We start from the raw sequence: 23,879 nt of genomic DNA, 5'->3' as shown, positions 1-23,879 counted from the left end.
GTGCCAAGACCTCATTCTTATCAGTCAGTGTGTAAAATTTCCTCCAGATCCGCCATTTCCAAGGGGCCTATTTTAGCAACTTCATAATATACCCTGCAAAAAGAAAGGGGGCTTGGTTCAGTGTATAACAGGCCAAACAGACTTCACTGACAAAACATAGTGCACTTGGTTTCCTATCTTGTTTTATCTCTAGAGTTGAAAGAAGGTTGAAAAGTGTCTGGATCCTCAAGTGAGATACCTCTTATCCTAAAGTTTTAAAGCTTTCCCATAAATGAGCACAAATACAACATGGATAGAGCTTGGTACTTACTGGCTACAGTACTTGTTATACACAGTCTTGAACTCGCTGTACGGTTGTAAAGTCACCAGTACATTCAATTTCCTGACCAGACAGCGAAGGTCAGAGACCTTATAGCCACTGTGATGTTCCAGAGAACGAATCTAGAAGAAGCAAAAACAGTTACTTCTACTATAGTAAGTATACCTTACCTCTATCTATGCTGTTTCAAGTTCAAATTCCCCACCTGTGGTTTAGGCAGGGATGATATGCAAAAATTTATACAGTATAGACACTAACCCATAATTTAGGGTAAAAGGATAGGAAGCCTTTTTTTGCCAAGTGTCATTTGGATATTTATAATACTATTTGCAGACCATACCAAAGTTATCAATACAGGCTCCAGGAAGACAAGCCAGAAAAAGCGTACATGTTAGGCTGGGAATGTGGCTTAGTGGCAGTGTGCTTGCCTAGCATGCATGAAGCCCTGGGTTCGATTCCTCAGTACCACATACATAGAAAAAGCTCTGGCGCTGTTGCTCAATTGGTAAAGTGCTAGCCTTGAGCAAAAAAGAAGTTTAGAGACAGTGCTCAGGCCCTGAGGAGTTCAAGCCCCAGGACTAGCCAAAAACAAAAGGCGTACATGTCTATCCCATAATTGTGCCCAATAATTTCTGAGGCTGTACATAGCTGCAGGACAGATATTCTCCACCCTTCAATTCTAGGGAATTTCTGGGATGACTATATGCACACATACCATTTATAGGATAGCCCTGGTTGCAAATGTTCATAGTGAACTAAAATCCACTAAAGTCATAAAGAAATAAACTGATCTTATTTCATTTCATTTCATTTTCGTGGGTCCTGAGGGTGGGGGTAATGCATGACCACTTTTGCACAAGGCTAGCATTCTGTCATTTGAGCCACAGCTCCATTTCTGGCTTTTTGGTGGTTACTTGGAGATAAGAGTCTCCTTGACTTTCCTGCCCAGGCTGGCTTCAGATCATGATACTCAGATCTCAGCCTCCTGAATAGCTAGGATTATATATGTGAACAATTGGCACCTGGCTCTGATATTATTTAGTCACTCTTAGACCTAAAGCCAATGACCAAGCAAACTGCAGAACAAATTCAGAGTCCCAACTTAATTGGAGACTATTCCTCATCTCTAATTCTGACATCCATCATTCCATACATTCACTTTCTTACTTAACCATAAGACTGACTTATATGAGATTGACAATTTAATTAAAGATTCCTAAATAGGGCATTAAAAGCCTGGTACTGATCCAAGCATTGTATGTTTTCTAGTTAATGTAATTGCCACAACAACTCTAGAGATATATACCATTTATACACCCTATTTTACAGATGAGGGAACTAGAACAGGATAGTTTAAGAACCTTAAAAATAATAAAATAAAATAAAAAAAGAAAAAGAATGTCTTATATGGCAATGCTTAAGAGCAAAGGTTCTAGAGGCAATCTGCTTCAGTTTAAATTCAAACTCTAACAGCATGGACTGGAGCCAGTTATTTAACCTCATAGTGCTTCAGGTTGCAAATCTGCCAAATGAGGATCATTATAGTAATTATACCATGATTAAATAAATATGTATTAAATTTATTCAATCCTATCATATAATATGCTTGATGGGCAGAGAAAGGAAAAGGCTTTATCTATAAGCCAGTGATTTTTTTTCCTAAATTGTCTTATTTTTCCTTAACTCCTTTTTCTCTAAGTATCTTATGTAGAAGTAGTGATGAGGATTAAGAAGCCCATCAATTTGGAACCCTTTACCTTTTGTCTGAGACACTGCTATAAAAAACAAAAACAAAAAATAAGGTTCTCCTAAACACAATTTTAAAAATACTACCATCTACAAAGGGAAGTCACTAGCATGCTGATCAGATGACTAATACAGTTTGCTGGGCATGTTAATTATATAGCTCCACTGCCATGGTCACTTAGGCCCACAATGCTTCATCTTGCCTATAATAGCCTAGTCCCTGGTGTTTCCACTTTATTCTCCCTCATCCCTTCTATTCTGCCATAGCAGTACTGTTTTCAAATCCCAAAACATGAACATGTTACTGCCTTTCCTAAAAGAATGCCTTAATATAGAGTGGGTGTCTTGATGTTGGAGTATATATAATTCAGTGGTAAAATGCTTGCTTAGTATGCATGAGGCTCAGGGTTTGATCCCTACCACCATTTTTTAAGTTAAAATGAGTACTCTTAGCATAACATACAAGATCCCATCAAATTCCGTAGCCTCACATTCTGGTGTCATCATTCATCCTTATTAATGGACCCTTTGTTCTAATAATAGAAAGTGTGCTATTCTGCCGCAAATATCACAGTCCTTCTTCAGTGCCTTCTGTCTTTTTAATTATTACTCCCTCCACCTCAGTTGTCTTATCTCATAAGTTCCTACTCATCTTTCAAGATCCTGCTCACAGTCACCTTATTTGTTTAGACTTTCTTATCTGGAAAAGAGAGTGTAATAACACAAAGGGCTGTGTATGTGAACTATCTGAGTTCAGATTAGGGCTGCATTCAGCTGATACTCTCAGGTTTATCCAGAAATTATGAGAAAATTGGATTGGGGTAGAGGAAAAATCACAGAAGACAGGAATCTGATCAAGATGCATTGTATACATAAATGGATATGTTAAATTGAAATGCCCTTGTAACAACTATTTAATGATACTAAAAATTATTTTTGAAACACTGAGATATTTCTATCTTAGTTGGCACAGTGGCTGCCCTAAGCCACACATCCATCCCCTTTAAAGCCCACTAAGAGTCCAAGGGTCAAAACTTGGTTCAACATGGGACCTCTAAGACCAAAACTTCAGAGTTAGGGACACACAATTTTCATTATATAGATTTTTGAGTTCCAAATTTAGTTCCATCTCTCATTAGTTGTATAAACATAGAAGTTATTTCTTATCTATAGATTAATTGTAATAGTACTAATCTTGTGGGGCCGATGCAAGGATTAAATGAGTTTAATATATAATGTGCTTAGATCATTCTTAAATACTCCATAAATGCTAATGACCATTATGACTTTACTTTTCAACAAAATCATTGCCATTTATTAAATGCTCCCTCTGTTCTCAAAAATTTCAATATGACTTGTTCAGGCTCACACAACTTTTTTCATCATTCTTTTTCAGCATGCAGAGGTTTTTCCCATCAGCCATGGCTCAGGGCTTCTAGACAAGATGGATTTAGCAATGGTTGGATAGTAGCTGCTAAATTTGTGTGCATAATCTTTTTACTCAAATTGCATGTTGTGTAGCCATAAGAATTTAAGGTTCTTTAAAATTTCTTTAACTTTTTTTTTATAAAATTACAAAAGCAGCAAATATGAGTTTCACTTGTAGGTGGCTACAGGGTTTTTAAGGAATTCCTCTTCAGAAAACAACAATAATAGGTATGCCTCTGAGCACATTGTTATATACATGGACAGTTACTTTCACTATTTTATATTCTCTGGGTCAATTCTTTCCAAATCTGGCTCCACCAAGGTCTACTTTCCATCATACAGGATAAATTATACATGACTTTAGGCATTCATACACAGTGAGATCAAAGGAGGATATTCTTAGAGGAGGAACACAAAGATGCTTGTGTACCTCTGATCATATAAAGTATTTAGCGAAACAAGAGGTTTTATATTGTTGTTTCTGTTTATTTTCTTTCTGTCTTGTTTGTTCATTTATTTGTCTTGGTGAGAGGAGGAGAGGGCACAGAAGTGGAGAGACAAAGGCTGTACAAATGCAACAGTGGTACTCATTAGACACTATATTGGAAATGAATCATATAAATTGCAGGTAGAGACAGGAGAGAAAAACTAGGATATATCAAGGGAAGGGGTGATATTTTCCAAAAAGAAATGTATTCATTACCTGACCTATGTAATTGTAAATAAAAATGAAAGAGGCCTATTTTTCTCAGCTGCAAGGGACAGGGGTAAAAGGGCTCACCTCAACCTCATGAAAAACACATTAACTTCACATTAGTCTGTTTTACAATATTAGGTTTTCAGAGAGGGACATTTTTCAGAGAAGGATATTTCTTCTGAAATGAAGAATACTATGACTTAGAAAAATATAATAAAATATTTCAATACCACTGCTGCAGAAACTTATGTCCATAAGTTGTCCAGGTGTTAAAGAATTCCTGAGAATACATGGCAGATTTGTCACCATGAACTTCCCCATAGCCTTAATTTACACCCTACCCTTCTTCCTATCAAACCTATTTACCAAGTGTCCAAGATTCTTCATGCAGAGGGCCAGGAGGAAAGAGCCAGCTGCTAGCTTGGAAGCCCTCTCAGGGATGTAGTGACTTTCTTGCAGGGTTATCTCACAGATGTAGCGGGACAGTGTCAGTGTTGTCATGCTGGACTGGAGACACTAAAGGCAGAAATAAGACTGGTTCAACAATCAATTCAGAAGAACAGCATCAGGCAAAAGACCTCTTCTCCAATTATCCTACCTCAGGCTCTCTGCTCAAGCAATATACCTCTCCTGCCAGAGCCAAAGCACAGATTCTGAAATTGGCATTGGGATTTGCAAACTTTTAGGGGATTTTGTTTGGGAAGGAAGGGTATTACTGGGTTTTGAACTCAGTACCTTGTACTTGCTTAGCTTGCTGGGTCAACTGGTGCTTCATCACTTGATCCACTCTTTCAGCCTTGCTTTTTGCTTGTTATTTTGGAGTTGCAATTGCATGGCCTTTTCTGCCTAGGCAGGATTCAAACCACAATCCTCTAGATCTTGGCCTCCTTAGCAGCTAGGATTATAGGAATGAACCACCAGCACCTTGCCAATTTTAAGGTTTTAACTGAATTGTCACATGTATACCCTCTCTTCTGTAGGAGTTAATCTACTGAATAATCAAAGTCTCCTAACTCTGATTTTGCCACTGATTCCTTGTTCCCTGCTCCAGAACAGCTCTTTCCCCTTTTCTTGTTTGAAAAAAATTAATCTATAACACAAACAGATACAAGTACACAACATATACTTGTAGGATATAATAAGTAATTATGAAGTGATAGTCCTTGTAACCAATAATCAAGTAAGGAAAGAGAATATTGCCCATATTCCCCTAAAACTGTTCATGTGTCCTTTTCTGATCAAAGGCTGTTTTCTTCTTTCCTTACTCTGCCCTTATCTCAAAACTTCACAGACACACCATACTAATGCTGCATAAAGACTGCTAACACCATACCAATGCTTTCATAAAGACTACTAACTTTTAACCAAAAGGGTTGGCAGCTACTCTGGATATAAAGAAAACCTAGAAGTAGAATAACAATGTGTTTTTGTCCTCTTACCATAGCATATCTTCGCAGAAAATGATAGGCAACGGGAATATTGATGTCATAGTCAAGGTTTGTTAGAATGCTGGCTTCCATAGCAAGCATATCTTCTCGTTGATAAAGGTCTTCACAGATGTACAGGAATTCCTTCAAAGAAGGTGGATAGGGTTCCTATAGATGGAGAGGAAAGGCAGTTACAACCAAGAAGACAGTTTTAGATGAAAGGCCAAGGAGGACAAAGGTAAAGTATATGAGGTAAACATTATTTTGGATCTTTGGAGCATCTCTGAGGGCTGACTTCTGGTTGCTCTGGGTTGCCTTACAGAAATAGAAAGCCAGAGAAATGAGAGGAAGGCCTATCCAAAGACTGAACTACCACCAGAGGAATGACAAGTTGTTGGGGTGGTCTCTTACAGTGTGAGAGTAATATAAGAGGTCTTGAAGTAGTGATCTGTCATCCTGGTCAGAACAAGGAATGAAATAACTAAGGACTGTTGGAGGAGAAGAAAGTAAGAAAGACATAGAAAACTGAGGTAGTGATGGAGAGATTGCTTTGGGTGGAACAGGTAGGGGCTAAGTATTGAAAGAACCACTGTTCTGGAAGCCCTGGCCTATGCCTTGTTCTCTGAAGGTTAAATATTGGTTTGGAAGAGATCAGGAGGAGGCAAGAAGACCACTGACCCTTTTCCTTATTTGGAGCTCACTGAAAAACTCAGTTTTCTTTCCCTATCTCTGTTTCTTCTCCTCCCCTGCCCTCTTGGAAATGACTTGATTAGGTTCATAACTACTTCTTCCTTTCTTCTCTTTCCATCTCCACACCTCCACTTGTGAAAGTCTTTCAATACTTCTCAGCCTTATGAGAGGAAGTCAACCTTTTGACATAGAACTTAGTAGGTGCCCTCTGTCATGGCTACCAGAGGAAGGGTGCTCCTGGTGCCAAGATTTGCCTAAAAAGGGCTCCTCTTTCTCTTCCTCCTACTCCCTTCCTTTTTCTGTTGAACAGGGCTCAACTCAGAGGCTGAAGTATAGGATATATCTACAAGTGAAAATAGGGCAGCAGCATAAAGTGGGAAAGAATAAAGAGGAAAGGGGGGGGGAGCAAGTAGAGCAGGAGGAGTCAGCAAAGGAGAGAGTAAAGGTACCAGAATAAAAATAAAGAAATCTGGCTGTGAAGTTCTTCAAACTCAACAGAAGTTGCTCCCTTCCTGCTCCCAAACCTTAAAGTTTCATACAATTTCATAGTATAAGTAAAGGAAAAAATGAGAGTTAAACAAGATTACTAGCACCCAGGGAAGAGGAAGTATCAGACAGCTTAGGAGGATAGACTATGGTCATGAATAAAAGGCCAGTTACCCACTTTTATAATACTTCTTCAAAAATAATTATTGCACATGAACCGTTTAGACTCACTACCATCTACACCAAACCAGTTACCATTAAATATCTCTTGCATTCTGATTTGGAAATGTTTTGTTATATATGTAGATGAAGATTCTACTAGTTGAGAAATAGAGTTGGTGAAGCAAGAAAGTCAAGGGCAGAGAATCATGGACCAAAGGAAATTTTTAAATACTCATTTAATTAGTCTCATCCATCTAAGACACCTTTGAAGAGGAAATAAAAAAAACTTTGCTGATGCCTGGAAACAAATAAACCACTATTAACAGCCAGCATCAACTTTTCTGCTTTGAGGAAATAGAAAAAATATAGAAAAATATTTGTATAATTGAATACTCAGATAGATACAAGTATATACAAATACATGCACATATGTGTATGTATATATAAATACATGTATTCATTCTCTGTTTTAAATAGACATATGATGAGTTATTTCCAGGGCCTTAGGGACTGAGGCTTACCTCAAATTTTGTTGCAATAAAAAAGGCAGTAGAACCAAGAAGTTGTAAATTCTCCTTCTTGCACAATGACGTTGTTAAGTAGTGATCCACCAGCTTTATTGCCAAATACAAGGTCTCGTGACTCATCTCAAAGTTCATCTGGAAGCATATACAAACAGGACACAAATCTGCACATTGTCTAGCTCACTATCTGTGGTATCAAGGACAGTCTTAAGCAGCTGTGATTCTGTCAAGAATGTAAAAGCCTCCCCAGCTAATTATCTGCATGTATCCCTAATACTTTTGAGGACCATGATACTATCTGTCTTTACACATTTGGGTAGGTGATCACTCACAAACCAGAGAGATTCTCTGCCTTCTCTGTGAGTAACCTGAGTGAACATGCCCTCTCTTCTTCATCTCTTATACTCAGATTTCTGCTTTCTCCATTTGTTTTAGTAATTTATATAGTAAACTCTCTCCTGAGAAATGTATTTCTTTAGTTCTGAAATCCAGAGGCTTGTTTGCTTGCTTTTTTCCAAATCTAGATATACTACTAGAATCGCTCAATTGGGTACAAGTACTGATAGTACAGCTTGGAAGATAAGTATAGGATAGGAGAAGTCAGAGTGGTGTTAAAGCATTAATAATATACTCTCTTCTTTCCTTTTCTTATTGTCTTGTCTTCCTTGTCTTGCCTCTAGCAACTATAAGAGCCCTTTTCCTGTAACCATAGTTCCAGACTTTATGCTGGCTCAAATGCCTTTGTGTAAATCAGAAAAATAAAACTGTCTAAATTGGGTGAATGAAGCTTTTCAAGCTCACATCTGATTAAATAGATAATATCTTTATAGAAATTAGTAAAAGGTGTCTCAGGGTACACAGCCATTACAATGGGAATATACAGGTGGGGAAAAACAAAGCCATTAAGTTTGTTTCCACTCAATCACACTGGCTATTTTTGTCTGTGTACACAGGAGGCACATCAGTCCTCAGTGATACTTCTCACTTATAACCAATCAAGTTCTTAGGCTTCAAGAACTTATAAAAGCCGTCTTCATCTAATATCTCAATTGACGTGTTCATGTTCTTAACATTTCCACAAAACATGTAAATTACTAGCCCCTGCCTTAAAAACCTCCAAATACAGCCTACTCACTCTTTCAATGGCTTTAATGGAAAATTCTTCCATATGTTGAGTGAATTCACTCTCCTTGCAATCTCTGCTTCACTGGACCTTCATTTGTATACCATACTGTGAGTGCCAGTACTGGGGCTTGATCTCAGGGCCAGGGAATTATCTATTAGCTTTATTCATTCAAGACTGCCACTTGAGCCACAATTCCACCTCTGATTTTTGATGGTTAGTTGGAGATAAGAATCTAATGGACTTTCTTGCTAGGCTAGCTTTGAACTGCAATCCTCAGATCTCAGCCTACTTAGTAGCTAGAATTACAGGTGTGAGCCACTGGCTTCTGGCTTAAGCTCTTCTTATTTACTATCACCTAGATGACCCAAAAAAAGGGTTATTGAGAAGCACTAGAGAAACAGATGTATGTTTGCATAAGCAAATGAGAAGAGAAGATGGCTGGATAAAATTTAATAATATACATATTAAATTTCTGATCAAATATTAAAAAGGAATTCTGTCATGGGATATGGTTTTAGATCTTTTCAGAAATTTGTATGTTTCTTATTACCTCTTTAGTAAATTAGCATGCATCCAATGGCATAAAACAACACAAATTCATTACACTATAGCTCTGAAAGTCAGAAGTCCAAAATGGGTCTCCCTGTGATGAAAATCAAAATGTGAAACAGATCTGTATTAACAACTTTCTAGAAGTTGTAGTAGAGAACCTATTGTTCTCTAGCTTCTGAAGGCAGCCTACATTCCTTAATTTGTGGGCTCCTTCCATTTTCAAAACAGTCATAGCCAGCTTTCTTAAATAACACCATGTTCTCTCTCCCTTTTCTATAGTTAAGGACCATTATGATTATATTGAGCCTATTCAAATGATCTAAGATAACTATTCTATCTCAATTTCAGCTGATGAGTGACTTTAAGTCCCCTTTCTTATATAAAGAAACAGTTTCACAGGTTCTGAGAATTAGGACATAGACACTTTATTTTCCATACTATCCAAAGGAATGTCTTAAGAAAAGGACAAGAAAGGGGGAACCAATTCAACAGCAATACTCATAAGACAATATGTTGGAAATGATCTGTACAACTTGGGGTAGACTGGGGGAAAGGAAAGAGGGAGAAAAATGAGGGAAGGGGTAACAAATTAGACAAGAAATATACTTACTACCTTACACATGTAACTGTAACCCTTCTATATATCACCTTGACAATAAAATTAAAATAAAAAAGAAAGGGATAGACATTGTTCAAGAAGGCAGTAAAAGTTACTATCTTAAGTACCAAAAAATGATGTTGGGTAATTACAAAAACTGGAAATTAAAAATAGTAGGAAAGGAAAATAGAGGGTCATGACTCTGCAAATAAATGGCACAGTCAGTATTTATATAGCTTCCTTCTAGTATCCCCACATAAGAACATGGCCACTCATAATACTATTTTCAATATTAACATCAAAATATGTGGGTAATATCTGAATAAGTGCTTATAATATATTGACTTTTTTTAAGGGTACTGGGGCTCAAATTCAAGGCTTCATACTTGCTAGGCAGGAGCTCTACTATTTGTCCCTAGTCTTTTTGATCTAGTTATTATTCAGGTTAGGTCTTGCATTTTTGCTTGAGCCATCCTCAGATTGTGATCCTTCTACATATACCTCCTGCTTAGCTGGGACCACAGACAAAATCCACAACATCTACCTAATTGTTGAAATGGTGTCTCACTAACTTTTTGCCTGAGCTTGCCTTGACCCTCCTTCCTCCCAATTTCTATCTCCTAAGTAGTTGAAATTTTTCCAATAGTTACAGTAATTTTCCTTCCTTGAATGTAAAATAATACCCTTCTAAAATAATTATACAACTTGGAATTACCTGAGAGTAGTGTAATCCTTCTGGTGGCAGCTCTTCAGTTATGAAGATAGTTCTATAGCTCCTATAAATCTTCCTCACCTCAGACCACATAACTTGACTTTCACTGTGTATTATATAATATGGTTTCCATTGTTCTCAGCACTAGCCTTCACATTAGAATCTTTGTGCCAATTTGAAAAAAGAAGTAGTGATCCAGGTAATTACAAGCATCCAAAGGACAAACAGTATTATAGCAATATTCTCTCCCTCCCTCCCTTACAACTGCTTCTACCAAAAGCATTCTTCCCAGTCCTTCATTAATAACTGTTTTCCTATCTGGAGAAAGATCTGAAGAAATAAAGGGGAAGTCATAAAACTATAGAACATATAAAAAAAGTGCTCAGTCTTGGACTGACTTTAAAAATCTGATTAAAATATCTAATCTAACTCAAAGAGCATCTTCTATGAAGATGAATAAAATGGGTAAATCAACCAGCTATATGAAAAATGTTAAATTTTATGGAGAAAAATTTTTAGAAATCAGCAAGTATCTACCTATATAACCTTTCCATTCTCAAGAACTGGAATAAACTTCTAAAATTGTATATTTTCAAGATCTAAAAGGACATAAAATCTATGAAAACAGAATCCTTTGGAATAAAGGAAGACTAGTTCTGATAAAAATTAGTCATTTAATTTTTTTAAATGTGAGATAAATGGGCAATGATGGCTCATGCCTATAAACCTAACTACTCTAAGGATACTGAGATCTGAGAATCAAGGTTCAAAGCCAGCCTTGTCAGGAAAGTCCATAAGACTCTTATCTCTAATTAACCACAAAAAAGCAGAAGTAGAGCTGTAGCTCAAGTGGCAGAACACCAGCCTTGAACAAAAAAGCTAAGGTACATTGCTCAGAAACCAAGTTCAAGCCCCAGTACAAGCACCAAAAAAAGTGTAATACAGTGGACTTCATATTAGATAATGCCACAAACCAAATAAATAATCCCAAAAGCTACCTCTAGAAATTCTCCCAAAACAGAAATTTAAGATGGTGAATAAAAACTTGAGAGATGCCTGGAGCCAGTGGCTCATGGCTACTCAGGAAGCTGAGATCTGAGGATCACGTTTGAAGCCACCCTGGGCAAGAAAGTTCATGAGACCCTTAACTGCAATTAACCACCAGAAAACCAGAAGTGGTGTTGTGGCTGTAATAGAGCACTAGCCTTGAGCAAAAAAATCTCAGGGACAACACCTGATTTAAAGCCCCAGTACTAATAACAAAGTAAACATTTTTTTAAAAAACCTAGAGAGACAGTGAACAGAATATGAAGACATGTTCTCCTCCTTTTCTGAAGTAGAAAATGGTCAAGATTCTACCCAGGCAAATTTCAGCAGCCCTGAAGGAGCCTTGGAACAGTCAGACCCTGCCTTGCTGATGGCTACATATCTGCATGTGGCAAACTCATCACCTGATGGTACCTGGGACCAGTGTAGAGAGCCCTTTACCTGGGAAAATGGGGTATGGCCAGAAAGGGCTTTGTTGTGAACCATTTGTAAAAAATCTGTTTGGAGTTAGGGAGGAATTTATAGCACAGAGAGGAGATCAGATCCCTCTCTGAAATCTACTGAAAGTTAGCCATAGTCACAGTATTTGTAGGAAAAATTAACAGAAAAGAATAACAGAGAAAAGTTAGAGGGGTAATAGTATCAGAGAAATAACTGATAAAATTCCACAAAGATCGAGCCTTTAGATTAAAGGAACTCACACTACACCAGTCAAAATTAAAGAAAACAGATCCACATGTGGGAATGTCACATGTGATAAAATAGACTACTTATATTCACATATAATAAAATACATGAAACTACATATTAATGTAAATTAACATAGCATACAGAACTTTATTAAATATGTGTGCCTGGCTAAAGATACCAGCAAACCATGTTCATTGCAGCTTGTTTACCATATCCAAGATATGCAATCAACCCGGGTGCCCTTCAGTGGAAGAATGGATTTAAAAAAATGTGTTATGTATACACAACGGAATTCTATGCTTCCATCAGGAAGAATGACATTGCCCCTTTGTAAGGAAATGTAAAGACTTAGGATAATTATATTAAGCGAAGCCAGACCCGAAGAAATATAGGGTGCATGGTTTCCCTCACTTATAGTAATTAGACTGTGCCTATAAATCAACAAGTAAACACAATGGATAATAAAAGACAAAAATTACACTTGGACATGTTAAATTAAACAGGACTCTAAACATTCACACAGTGAGACCAAAGGAGGATACAGGACAGGATCACAAAGGATCAATAGTTATTTGCATATGATCATATAAAATGTTGTTTATCAAAATGAACTTCAAGAAATGGAAGCGAGGTTTTTCACTTTACTTTTTGTGTTTTTTTTTGTTTTTCCTCTTCTGTCATTGTTGTTGACTTCTATATTTTTTGTCTTGTATGTAAGTTTAACTATTTGGAGGAGAGTATGGGGAAACACAGAAATGTGGGACAAAGGGTGAACTAATTCAGCAGTGAGACTCAATAGATACTATGTTGAAAATGAACTATACAACTTGGGGGAGAGGGAGTTTAGGAGGAAAAACTTGGGATAAAATGAGGGAAATGGTGACACTGTTCAAAAAGAAATGTACTTATTACCAGATCTATGTAACTGCAACCCCTCTGTACATCACCATTACAAAAAATAAATTTAAAAAATATGTGTGCTTGGGCCACATCCCATGAAAGAGAACAAAAGCTCCTTAATGCAGCTATTGTCAGGCTTACCTGTACCTCCACTAACCAGTCCACAAGAAGGGCCCTCATATCACTGGTGAGATCCGTCTGTTTGTCCATGTAATTTGTAAGTATGAAATTTTCCTGGTGTCAATGAGAAAGAAATGTTGCAGTTCAAATTTAAATTTAACAATAAACTCTTTCACAGTTCTAACCCATTATTTTCAACTGATAACAGATATGAACAGCTCCAAGTATCTATTTCTAGATAATTTCTAGTTATGCTTGAGAAATGAACACACAAAATATTCATGTGTCAAGTCAAGCACTAATGGTTCATGCCCGTAGTCCTAGTTACTCAATAGCCTAAATATGAGGATCTTGGTTTGAAGCCAGCCCAGTCAAGAAGTTTGTGAGGCTTTTATTTCCAATTAACCACCAAAAAGTTGAAAGTGGAGGTGGACTCAAGTGGTGGATTTCCAGTCTCAAATGAAAAAAGCTAAGAGATAGTACCTAGTCAGTCCCTGAGTTTAAGTCCTTCTACCAGCCCCCAAAAGAAATCTTTCTTTCAAGTGTCAGAATGGAAAGTGACAAATACAGGAGGAATGAGAGCAAGAGTAAACTGTGTTTAAAGACAAACATCATACAAGCTCTGGGCCTTACATGCAATTCAGTTTAAAGCACAATGCCATGCTGTGCTCAGACTGCCTATTATAAAGCAATTCCTCTCAAACTTTAACATACATATACACTATTTGGAAATCTTGTAATACCAGATTTTGATGTAGAAGGTGTGAAGTGGGGTTATGTTTCCGCATTGCTAACAAGATCCCAAGTGAAACTGATATTTCTGAGCCAAGGCTTACATGTTTAGAAAAATAGAATTGTCTCTAAGGTACAGGTAGTTCCAATTTACCATATTTAAACATTTTTTTAAATTTTATGATAGGAAAGGAAATGTAAATCAAAACAACTATGAGATCCCATCTCATCCCAGTTAGAATGGCCAACATTGTGAATTTGGGCAACAACAAATGTTGGCAGAGATGTGGGGAGAAAAGGAATCCTATTGCACTTGTGGTGGGAATGTAAACTAGTACAACCACTCTGGACAGCAGTTTGGAGGTTCCTCAAAAAACTAAACATAAACCATCTTATGACCCAGTCATACTATTCCTGAGCATCTACCTAGAATATCACAAGCCAGAACGCCATAAAAACACTTGCACATGCATGTTTATTGCTGCACTATTCACAACAGCCAAGTTGTGGGAACAGCCCAGATGCCCTACAATAGATGAATGGATGCAAAAAATGTGGTACCTATACACAATGGAATTTTATACAGCCATTAGAAAGAATAATATTATGTCATTTGCAGGAAAAAGGGTAGAACTAAAACAAATGTTAAGTGATATAAGCCAAGCTCAGAGAGACAAACAGTGCATGTTTTCTCTCATATGCAGAAGCTAGATGTAAAATATCAAGACATAATAAATTATACATGTCTTCAGGCATTCACACACAGTGAGACCAAAGGAGGATACTCGTAGAAGATGAAAAGAAAGGCACAATGTCTATGTGCATCTGACCATACAAAATAATATTTATCAAAATGAACGCCAGAAAGAAAAACAAGAGGTTTTCTTTTTTCCTGTTTTTGTTTTCTTTCCTTTTTGTTCTGTTTGTTCACTCTCATCTTTGAGAGTGTAAGGGGAGACACAGAAATGGAGGGACAAATACAGGGTGAACAAATTCAACAATGGTACTCACTGGACTCTATGTTGAAAATGAACTCTACAACTTGTAGGTGGGGATAGGAGGGAAAAAACTGGGAGAGAATGAGGGAAGGGGTAACATTGTCCAAAAAGTAATGTACTCCTTACCTGACTTGTATAACTGTAACCCCTCTGTACGTCACCTTTATAATAACAATAAAAACAAATACATAAAATTTTATGATGGGGCAAAAGTAAGGCATATTCAATAGAAACTGTACCTCAGGATTTTAAATGACCTGTGGTACAATCCTTTCTCTCAATGCTGGATATGAGCAGCAGTCAGCCATGCATCATAAAGAGAAACCAGCCTATATTCTACGGTGAACTGTGTAGCTCAGCTAGGATATTTCAACCTATGATATAAGTTTAGCTGCTTATAACTTCCTTCATAAATTGAGAAACATCTGTATATCAGGAGAAACATGGACTCTAAAGTCAATTGTCTTCTGTCTATACAGGATGAGATACTCATACATCATTTTATACATGGCTAAAAAAAATTAGTTGGTAAATATCTAGCTCTTATCTGTTTCACTAACAAAGAAGAAAATGTGAAGTTGATAAATACAATTGGTAAAAGCAACTGGCAGATTTCAAAGGAAAAAGAAATCTCCAGGTTGGAGGACTGAAACAAAGAATGTGATTTTACATATGATGCCAGAAACACACACAAAGGAAAAACATAGCTATTTAGAAAAATACTGCTGGGTGCTGGTGGCTCACGCCTGTAATCCTACCTACTCAGGAAGCTGAGATCTGAGGATCGCCGTTCAAAGCCAACTCAGACAGGAAAGTTCATGAGACTCTTATCTCCAATTAACCACCAGAAAGCCAGAACTGGTGTTGAGGCTCAAGTGATAGAGCACTAGCCTTGAGCTGAAGAGCTCAGGGACAGCATCCAGGCCCAGAGTTCAAGCTCCATGACCAACCAAAAATAAAAGAAGAAGAAAAGAAAACATACTACTTGATGACTAATCTGTCTGAGACTTTGTTATTGTTGTTATTGTTGTTTTATTTGGGGGCAGTACTAGGGAAGAACTCAGGGTTTCCTGCTTGTTAAGCAGGTGCTCTGTCACTGAGTCATGCCTCCATCATTTTTGAGAATAGTTGTTTTCTAAGATAGAGTCTTACAGCTCCAGATTGCAACATATTTTGGGCCTTCCATCATAGCTGGGATTATAGGTTCAAACATCACATTCAACTCCTTCTGTTAAGATGGAATCATGCAGATTTTTCTGCCTGTGGCTAGCCAGATACAATCCATCTGATCTAATCCTTAATGAAGCTGACTACTGTGTGCCATTGCACTCAGCTATGGATTGAGAAGGACGTCTCACTAACTTTTTGTCCTTGAATCACAATCCTTCAATGCTTAGCTTCCCAAGTAGTTAGGATTACAGGCTTGAGTCACCAGTAACCAGCTGTCTGAAACTATTTTTTTTATTTTTAAAAAAGTTTTTTATTGTGAAAATACTGTACAGAAGGGTTACAATTACATGAGCAAGGTAATAAGTACATTTCTTATCAAGCATTGTTGCCTCCTCTTTTTTTCCTCTACCATTCCTGCCCTCCCATCTCCACGACTACACTACCCCCACCCCCGCCAAAGTTGTAAAGTTCATTTTTCAACATAGCATTTCGTACATCTCATTGTTGCAATGGGTCCAATTGTATCCCTATTTAAACAATTTGTTTTTTTCCCTTCCCCTCCCCAAATTATACCAACATCAAATACAGTAAAAACAGGGGTTATACAGTGGGGGAGGGACATACAAAGCAACAAAACAATCACCTTATAAATATATTACAAACAATAGCAAGAAAGAAAAAAACCACTTGTGTCCTTATCTTGCGGTTCATTTCGCCTAACATCATCTTATCAGAGCTTTTCCACTTGTCTCAGACATATACTAGTTATTGCAAATAAGGAAAACCATGAAACCTGTGTTTCTTTGGGCCTGGCTTACTTCACTTAATATAATTTTATTAAGCAACTCTACATGTTGATATATAGTCCTTAAGATAATCAGACTTCAATCCTACTAGCTCGACCATATATACTAGTTGTGTTACTCTGGGAAGTTTCCACCATTATGTAAAAGAGAGGTAATAAACACTTATCATCATGAAATTATTGGAGAATTAGGTAAGATAATGTCTGTATATCCCTTAATACAATGTCTCACTCATAGTAAGCTATAAGTGCTAGTTGTTGCTATTATTATGATTTTTCTGTATCATCATTATTTCCCCCCTTTTTTGTTTTTTGGTCAGCCATGGGCCTTGAACTCTGGGCATGGGTGCTGTCCCTTATCTCTTCAGTCAAGGCGAGCCCTCTACCGCTTGAGCCACAGCGCCACTTCCGGTTTTTTAGTGGTTTATTGAAGATAAGAGTCTCATGGACTTTCCTGCCCAAGCTGGTTTTGAACAGTGATCCTCAGATCTCAGCCTCCAAGGAGTAGCTAGAATTATGGACATGAGCCACTAGTGCCTGGCTAACCTCCCTTCTAAATTTCATGTAGAAAGGTAGAATGGTGAGAAAATAAAAGCAGAAATCATTGTCCAAGCCGAGCTACCTACATACATACCTCTCTTTCCTTCAAGTAAGCAAAGATATCCTTAGCATATTCTAAGTTGAAAAATAAATCATTATTATCATCTTCAATAGCTTCCAGTTCACTTTTCTGCCAAAAAATGTCAACAAAAAGACATATTAGGAGGAGGCCAAGGAAAGCTTAGCTTATACATATGAAGAATGACTCTTTTCTCCCCAGTCTTATTCTACTAAGACTCCTTAAGCCTCATGTATCAGAGAGCACCCCATGACCCTCCATTCATTATACTGCTGAGTGATCAAGAAATACCTAGTATTTGAGCACCAGTGGCTCAGACCTATAATATACTAGCTATATTCAGGAGGCTGAGATCTGAGGATCATGGTTCAAATTCACCCCAATCAGGAAAGCCCATGAGACTCTTATCTTGAATTAGCCAGCAAAAAGCCAGAAGTTGAGCTATGGCTCAAGTAATTAGGTTCTAGACTTGAACAAAAAAGCTAGGGGACACTGATCAGGCTCTGAGTTCAAGCCCCAGTACTGGCATGCACAAAAATGCCTAATATATGACTGTTCTTCCCCAAGAATGAGGCACCCTATTTATATGTAGGCTCAAGCCTAAAAAAGACATTTTATTATTTCAGATAGACTGTACTACCTGGCTGCTTGTGTTTCTTGTTATATTTTATTCAATTCTTTGATCTTAGTAGCCCTTTCTTCTATTCTACACTTTGACCCAGGCTGTTTTGCCTGTAAGAAGAGTATTTATCCTCCTGTTGTTAATTTTCAACCCTTCTTTTTTGTAATTTACAACCTGGCGACCACTTTCTTTAGGAGTTGCCACTGTGACCTTTGCCCATCTTTATTTGGGGTGCAGCACTACTGGGGTTTGAACTCAAAGACTCATGCTTGCTATGTAGGGACCCCCTCACTTAAGCCACTCTGCTAGTCCCTTTATGTGTTCGTTATTTTCAACATTAAGTTGTCACTGTATACACAGGCTAGCCCAGACTGCAATCCTGCTTATGCTTCACCTTGTCACTGAAATGACAGTTGAATGCCACTGTGCCAAGCTACTGGTTGAAAAAGGAGTCTCAATAACTTTTATGTTTGGGGTAGCCTCAAACCATGATCCTCCAATCTCTAAGTGGCTAGGATTACTTGTTTGAGCCACCATGTCCAACAACTTTGCCCATCTTTGACAGAATCCCACTCTAATTCTTATGAAATAACAAAGATATAATATCCCAAATGAAACTGTAATCACTGATGCAAAATCTAAGTAAACAGCACAATATTCTAGATCATTATAGGTATAAATACTTCATGATTGCTTTAGGTTTATGACTATTCTAATCAAAAAGTCAAAATATTCTCTAAGGCCAGCTTGATATAAGAGAAAAATGCCAAAGAGCCTGGTAAATGTATCCGATATTGTAGGTTAACCTCGGGCTATGAAAGATGAGAAGAGATGATTCTATATTATCACCACTTATTAAATAAAACTAGAAGTAAACCCCTTAAATAATTATCCTTTCATTATATGGCGGGATCTCTCTTAGTATACACAGCTCAATTGCATAAACAAAACAGCTCAGTAATAGAGCATGTATTTTGCATGTATAAGGCCCTGAGTTCAACACTCAGCACCAAAAACACTATCTCTACTAATGGATATCACCAAGAACACAATTACATTTATATAATTTTGTGGGGGAAGGGGAATAACAAAATGCTGAAACAAGGACACAGGATGACTCATTGCAACAATAATACTCACTAGACACTGTGTTGGAAATGAACTTTACAACTTCTGGGGGTAGGGGAGGAGTGAGGGAGGTGGGAGAGGGAAGGGATAGTAGGAGAAAAACAAAGGAGGGTATAACAATGTTCGATAGGAAATGTACTCATTACCTTGTTCATGTAACCCCTCTGTACAGCATCTTTACAATAAAATAAAATTTAAAAAATTAAATTAAGTTAAAAACTAAGTTGATGTTTAACAACAAGTAATAAACAGTACTTTAAAAGAAACTCAAGCCATGTGCTGGTGGCTCACGCCTATAATATTAGCTACTCAGGAGCCTAAATTCTGAGGATCGCAGTTCAAAGCCAGCCTGGGCAGGATAGTCCACGAGACTCTTATCTCCAATAAACCACCAGAAAACTGGAAGTGGTGCTGTGGCTCAAGTGGTAGAGCACTCGCCTTGAGCTGAAGAGCTGAGGGACAGAGCCCAGCCCAGAGTTCAAGCCCCGCAACCAACAAAAAAAAAAAAAAAAAAAAAAAAAGAAGAAGATGCTCAAGTAGTACCTGTGGCAGAAAAAAAAATGTATATATATATATATATATATATATATATATATATATATATTAGGATAAAAAAAGAAGAGAGATAATTACCTTTTGTGATATTTTCTTGTTCTGAAATGAGAAAGGTTGTTTTGAATTCAATTCACAGGCACTAGTGTTGCTAGTGGTGCTTGGCTTGGCTGCATTGTCCAACGTGCTTGCTTTAGATGAGAAGTCATTGCTCAATGTACATGAGCTGTTCTCAACTTCAGGGATCAATTTTTTTAAAAAAGTATTCTCTTTATGTGTAGAATCATTTTCCAAAGCCAATGGTTGCTTAAGGAATGACTGTTTCTGAGTGACCAATTTTTTACTCATGGCTAATGCCTTTTGAAATAAAACTCTTTTATCACTGATGGCCTTCTGAAAGATTAAGGGCCTTTTGAGGATGTCTTTGTTCTCAAGAATGGGATTCTTATCTAAGGCCAAGGGCTCTTTTAGGGGAGCCCCCGTTTCATTGTTGGATTTGACTTCCAAGGTCAAAGGTTTCTTGAGCTGAGCCTCTGTGTCAGTAATGTGTTCCAGAACATCATGCTTCTTAATAGCAAAATGCTTCCTCAGAATCAATGGTTTCTGGAAGGAAAGCTTCTTCTTAGCGCTGGGCTTCTGTAAGGGACAGGGCTTCATCTGGGTAGCCAGCTTGTCAATGCTACCAGAGATACTCAAGTCCAGTGGTTCATTAGGGTACTCATCATTGGTGTTCTCACAGAAAGCTAACTGCTTCTTTAAGATCTCCTGTTCTTGGTAAGTGGGCTTCTTTAAAGATAATTGCCCCTCTAAGTTTGTTGCTGTTTCAGCAGAGGGCACTTTTTTCCAAAGTAAAAGCTTATTTAAAGGTAAATCATCTTTGATGGTAGGGTTCTCATGAAAAGCCAGCTGCTTTTTCAGGAAGTCAGTTTTTGTATCAGTCTTCTCTTGAAAGTTGAATGCCTTCAGAAAACAAGACTCTTCTTTATCAAGATTACCATAGAAAGAAAATGGTTCCTGAACAAAAAGTTTTTCAATTATAGGATTCTCCAGAAAAACCATGGGTTTCTTACTATATGATTCTTCTTCAGTGGTGGTGGTCTGTAACACTGATGGCTTCTTTGAGTGGGACATGCCCTGTAGAGTAGTATTCTCTTTAAAGGCAACTGAATCCTGGAAGTGGACCTCCTCTTCAGTTTTAGGCTTCTTCCTAAGTGGTGGCTTCATAAAAAAGGAATGAATTTCTTCAGTAATCATCTCTTTGCAATCTGATGGTCCTTGACTGAAATGCATGTTCTGAGTGGTATACATTTTTGTCTTTGAAGGTATGGTTTCTTTTTGAAAGGAAAATGGTTCCTGAGTATGTGAATTCTCTCCAAAGGTGGTAGTCGGCAAAAATAATGGTTTCATGTAGGACACTATCTTTTGAGTGGAGGGTTGTGGTTTCTTAAAAGGTACAGGCTTCTTGATAGGGGCGGCCTCCTCCAGCACACATTTCTTGGTCAGATCCAAAGCCTCCTGTTGATATGAGTTCTCAGTGGGAAACTTCTGTGGACATAAAGTGACTTTATCTTCCTGGTTGGTGTAATTCCCTTGGAATACAAATGACTTTTGGAAAAGGGCATTCTTCTCAGTGTTAGGCCTCCAGAACATTGGCTCCTTAGTGGGCAACTCATCTTCATGGGTGACTTCCCGCATTTCTAGTGGCCTATAGTAGCGCATCTTCCTCCAAGTGTTACGTTTCTTCCTTTTTACAAGTGGTAATGTCTTCATGTGAGTTGTCCTCATGGTAGTATGCTTTTTTTTATAGGTAGTTTGTTTCAGACAAGTGTTGGATTTGTCACTCAAATCTGTTTCTAATGACCATGGCCTCTTAAAGATGCCCACATGCCCTTGAATGGGTTGTTTCTTCTGCATGAGAGGTGGCTTCTGGAACTCCTCAGTGGTAAGAGGACTTCCTATCTCCTGACATACTAATGATGTATTCGAACAGGATCTCTTCCTCTCAATAGTGTTCTTCTTTTCAGGAGTATCGTTCTTTTTTAAAAATGGCTCTGAGATGAGGGCTGTCTCCTTAGTTGTAGATTTCATCTCAAAAGCTGATGATACTGTACAGATGGGATCCTCTTCTAGGCTTATCTTCTGCAAAGCCAGTGATTTCTGCAAGATGGATCCCTGTTGCTCAGTGCTGTGCTCCTCTTGCAATGAAGGTGGTTTCCCAGGAAGGTATTGCTCAATAGGATCCATACTGGAGGCCTTCTCCTTAGAAATGGTATTCTGTAACATCAGTGGAGTCGTTGAATGGACATTTTTATCAGTGGTATTCGTCTTCTTATTTAAAGATAATGACTTCTTAGTGGAAAGTGACTCTTCAATTTTAGCCTCCTTCCCAAAAGTCATTGTTTCTGTCCCAAATTCATTGCCAGTCTCCTCCTTCAAGGATAGTAATTTCTCTAATAGGGACATCTCTGCATCATTTGTGCACTTCTCCACTGCCTTCTTGATAAGGGTTGGTTCCTTGATAGCACATTCCTCTTTAGAAAGGAATGCATTTTTAATGAGAAATGCTTCTTCAGTGGGTGGTGTTTCAGACTTGCTGGGTATATCCAGACTAAGTGGTTTCTCCATTATGCTTGACATCAAGGTACTAGAATGTACCACTGGTACAGCTTCCAACTTACACCTGCGAATGCAACAATGCCTTTATAAGAAGAATAGAGTTTCTAAGTTCTTACCTACCATTACATTATGCTATTATATTAAGTAAAATCATGGAAGGGAAAAGAGACAGAATAGAGTGGAAGAAGGGGAAGGGGTGGGGGAAGGAACCATAACACATCAAGTAAGAAGTGTGCTGCATAGTTTCTATGTCTAAGTCCCAAAAATTTTCTACAATATTTCTCCTGAAATCTATATTATGATTTCTCACATGTGATTATCATCTACATACAAAGGCTTCTATTATAATACTTATCACAATATATGAGCATCTACTTAAGTATCAGTCTTCCTCACTAGTTGCATTTACTCATCTTTATCAGTATCAAGTATATGGTAAAATGTAGATTGAAATTGAATATTGTTTAAAGAGTAATCAGAGAGGCAGCCTGGTAACTAACTTTGGTGACATCTAATCACATTCTCTATAGACTGGACTCTTCAAGACATGTTTCCCAAAGAAGGAAATAAAAATACTAAAATAAAAATCTGTCATATAAGTCAAATACCAGGCTTCATCCTGAAGAGGATTCTATAGCCAATCAAGAGTGCCTGCCTAACACATCTGAGGCCCTGAGTTCAAATACTAGTACCATCAAATATTTGATATATATATACATATACACATAATAATTAAATGTAGCCAAATCATTGGAAGACTCTAAGTCAGCATGAGAAGAGAATTAAAGGCAAACAAAATCATTAGTTTGAGCAGCAGCAGCAGCCACAAACAGCATTGAATCATGTGGTTCAATTTACCCAAATCATCCCAAATTGGTGAGAGTACACAGGAGGACTGAGAAGGCAAAGCATTCATTATAAATATATAAATGTGTCTTATAAATACATAAATATGAGTTTTCTTTTTTTGAAAGTGTCTTGTTATGTAACACAAAATAAACTTGCAAAGGGAAGGGGTGACATTTTCCAGAAAGAAATGTACTCATTACTTGACTTATTGTAACACCTCTATACAAAAAAGAGTAAAAATAAAGAAACAAAGAACAAAAAAGGAAAGAAAAAAAATAAACTTGCACTCATTTTATAACTCAGGCTGTCCTTGAATTTGTGATCCTCCTGCCTCACAACCTCCTGAATGCTAGAATTATAGGCATGTGCTACTGGGCCCAGCAATACACAGTTGCTGTTGAGGATGTTTAAAACATTCTGAAATTAATCACAATATATAAATGAAATTGTTTTGCAGGAACCAGGTCTTGAACTGTCCAGGTACACTTCCACCTACCAGTCATGCATGACTATATTAGCTGGAGGTAAAAGTCTGCTCTCAACCCTAGATGGCTGCTTCTCCAT

General features: G+C 37.6%; 1 protein-coding gene across 1 annotated transcript; it reads right to left on the bottom strand.

The window, feature by feature from the left end:
- Positions 1–23,879, bottom strand: Ccnb3 (cyclin B3). Its single transcript, XM_070025729.1, has 9 exons — positions 23,812–23,879; positions 19,932–22,530; positions 17,564–17,659; positions 13,246–13,338; positions 7,477–7,614; positions 5,630–5,785; positions 4,557–4,706; positions 311–441; positions 1–93 (listed from the first exon to the last, which is right to left on the bottom strand). Exons 1-9 carry the CDS (start codon positions 23,877–23,879, stop codon positions 21–23), a joined length of 3,504 nt encoding a protein of 1,167 aa, XP_069881830.1. The 3' UTR covers positions 1–20.

The sequence above is a fragment of the Dipodomys merriami genome, unplaced genomic scaffold (assembly GCF_024711535.1).
Source record: "Dipodomys merriami isolate MVZ:Mamm:240054 unplaced genomic scaffold, mDipMer1.0.p SCAF_171, whole genome shotgun sequence".
NCBI lineage: Eukaryota > Metazoa > Chordata > Mammalia > Rodentia > Heteromyidae > Dipodomys > Dipodomys merriami.
This window is presented reverse-complemented; position numbering and strand designations above follow the sequence as displayed.

Excerpts from the sequence above, each read along its gene's own strand:
- Ccnb3 (XM_070025729.1), bottom strand. The coding sequence starts at position 23,879 with ATGGAGAAGCAGCCATCTAGGGTTGAGAGCAGACTTTTACCTCCAGCT. Across the intron at positions 5,786-7,476 it reads TTATTGCAACAAAATTTGAG|GAACCCTATCCACCTTCTTT; the intron begins GTAAGCCTCAGT and ends CTCCATCTATAG. Across the intron at positions 442-4,556 it reads TGAAGAATCTTGGACACTTG|ATTCGTTCTCTGGAACATCA; the intron begins GTAAATAGGTTT and ends TGCTTCTTCTAG.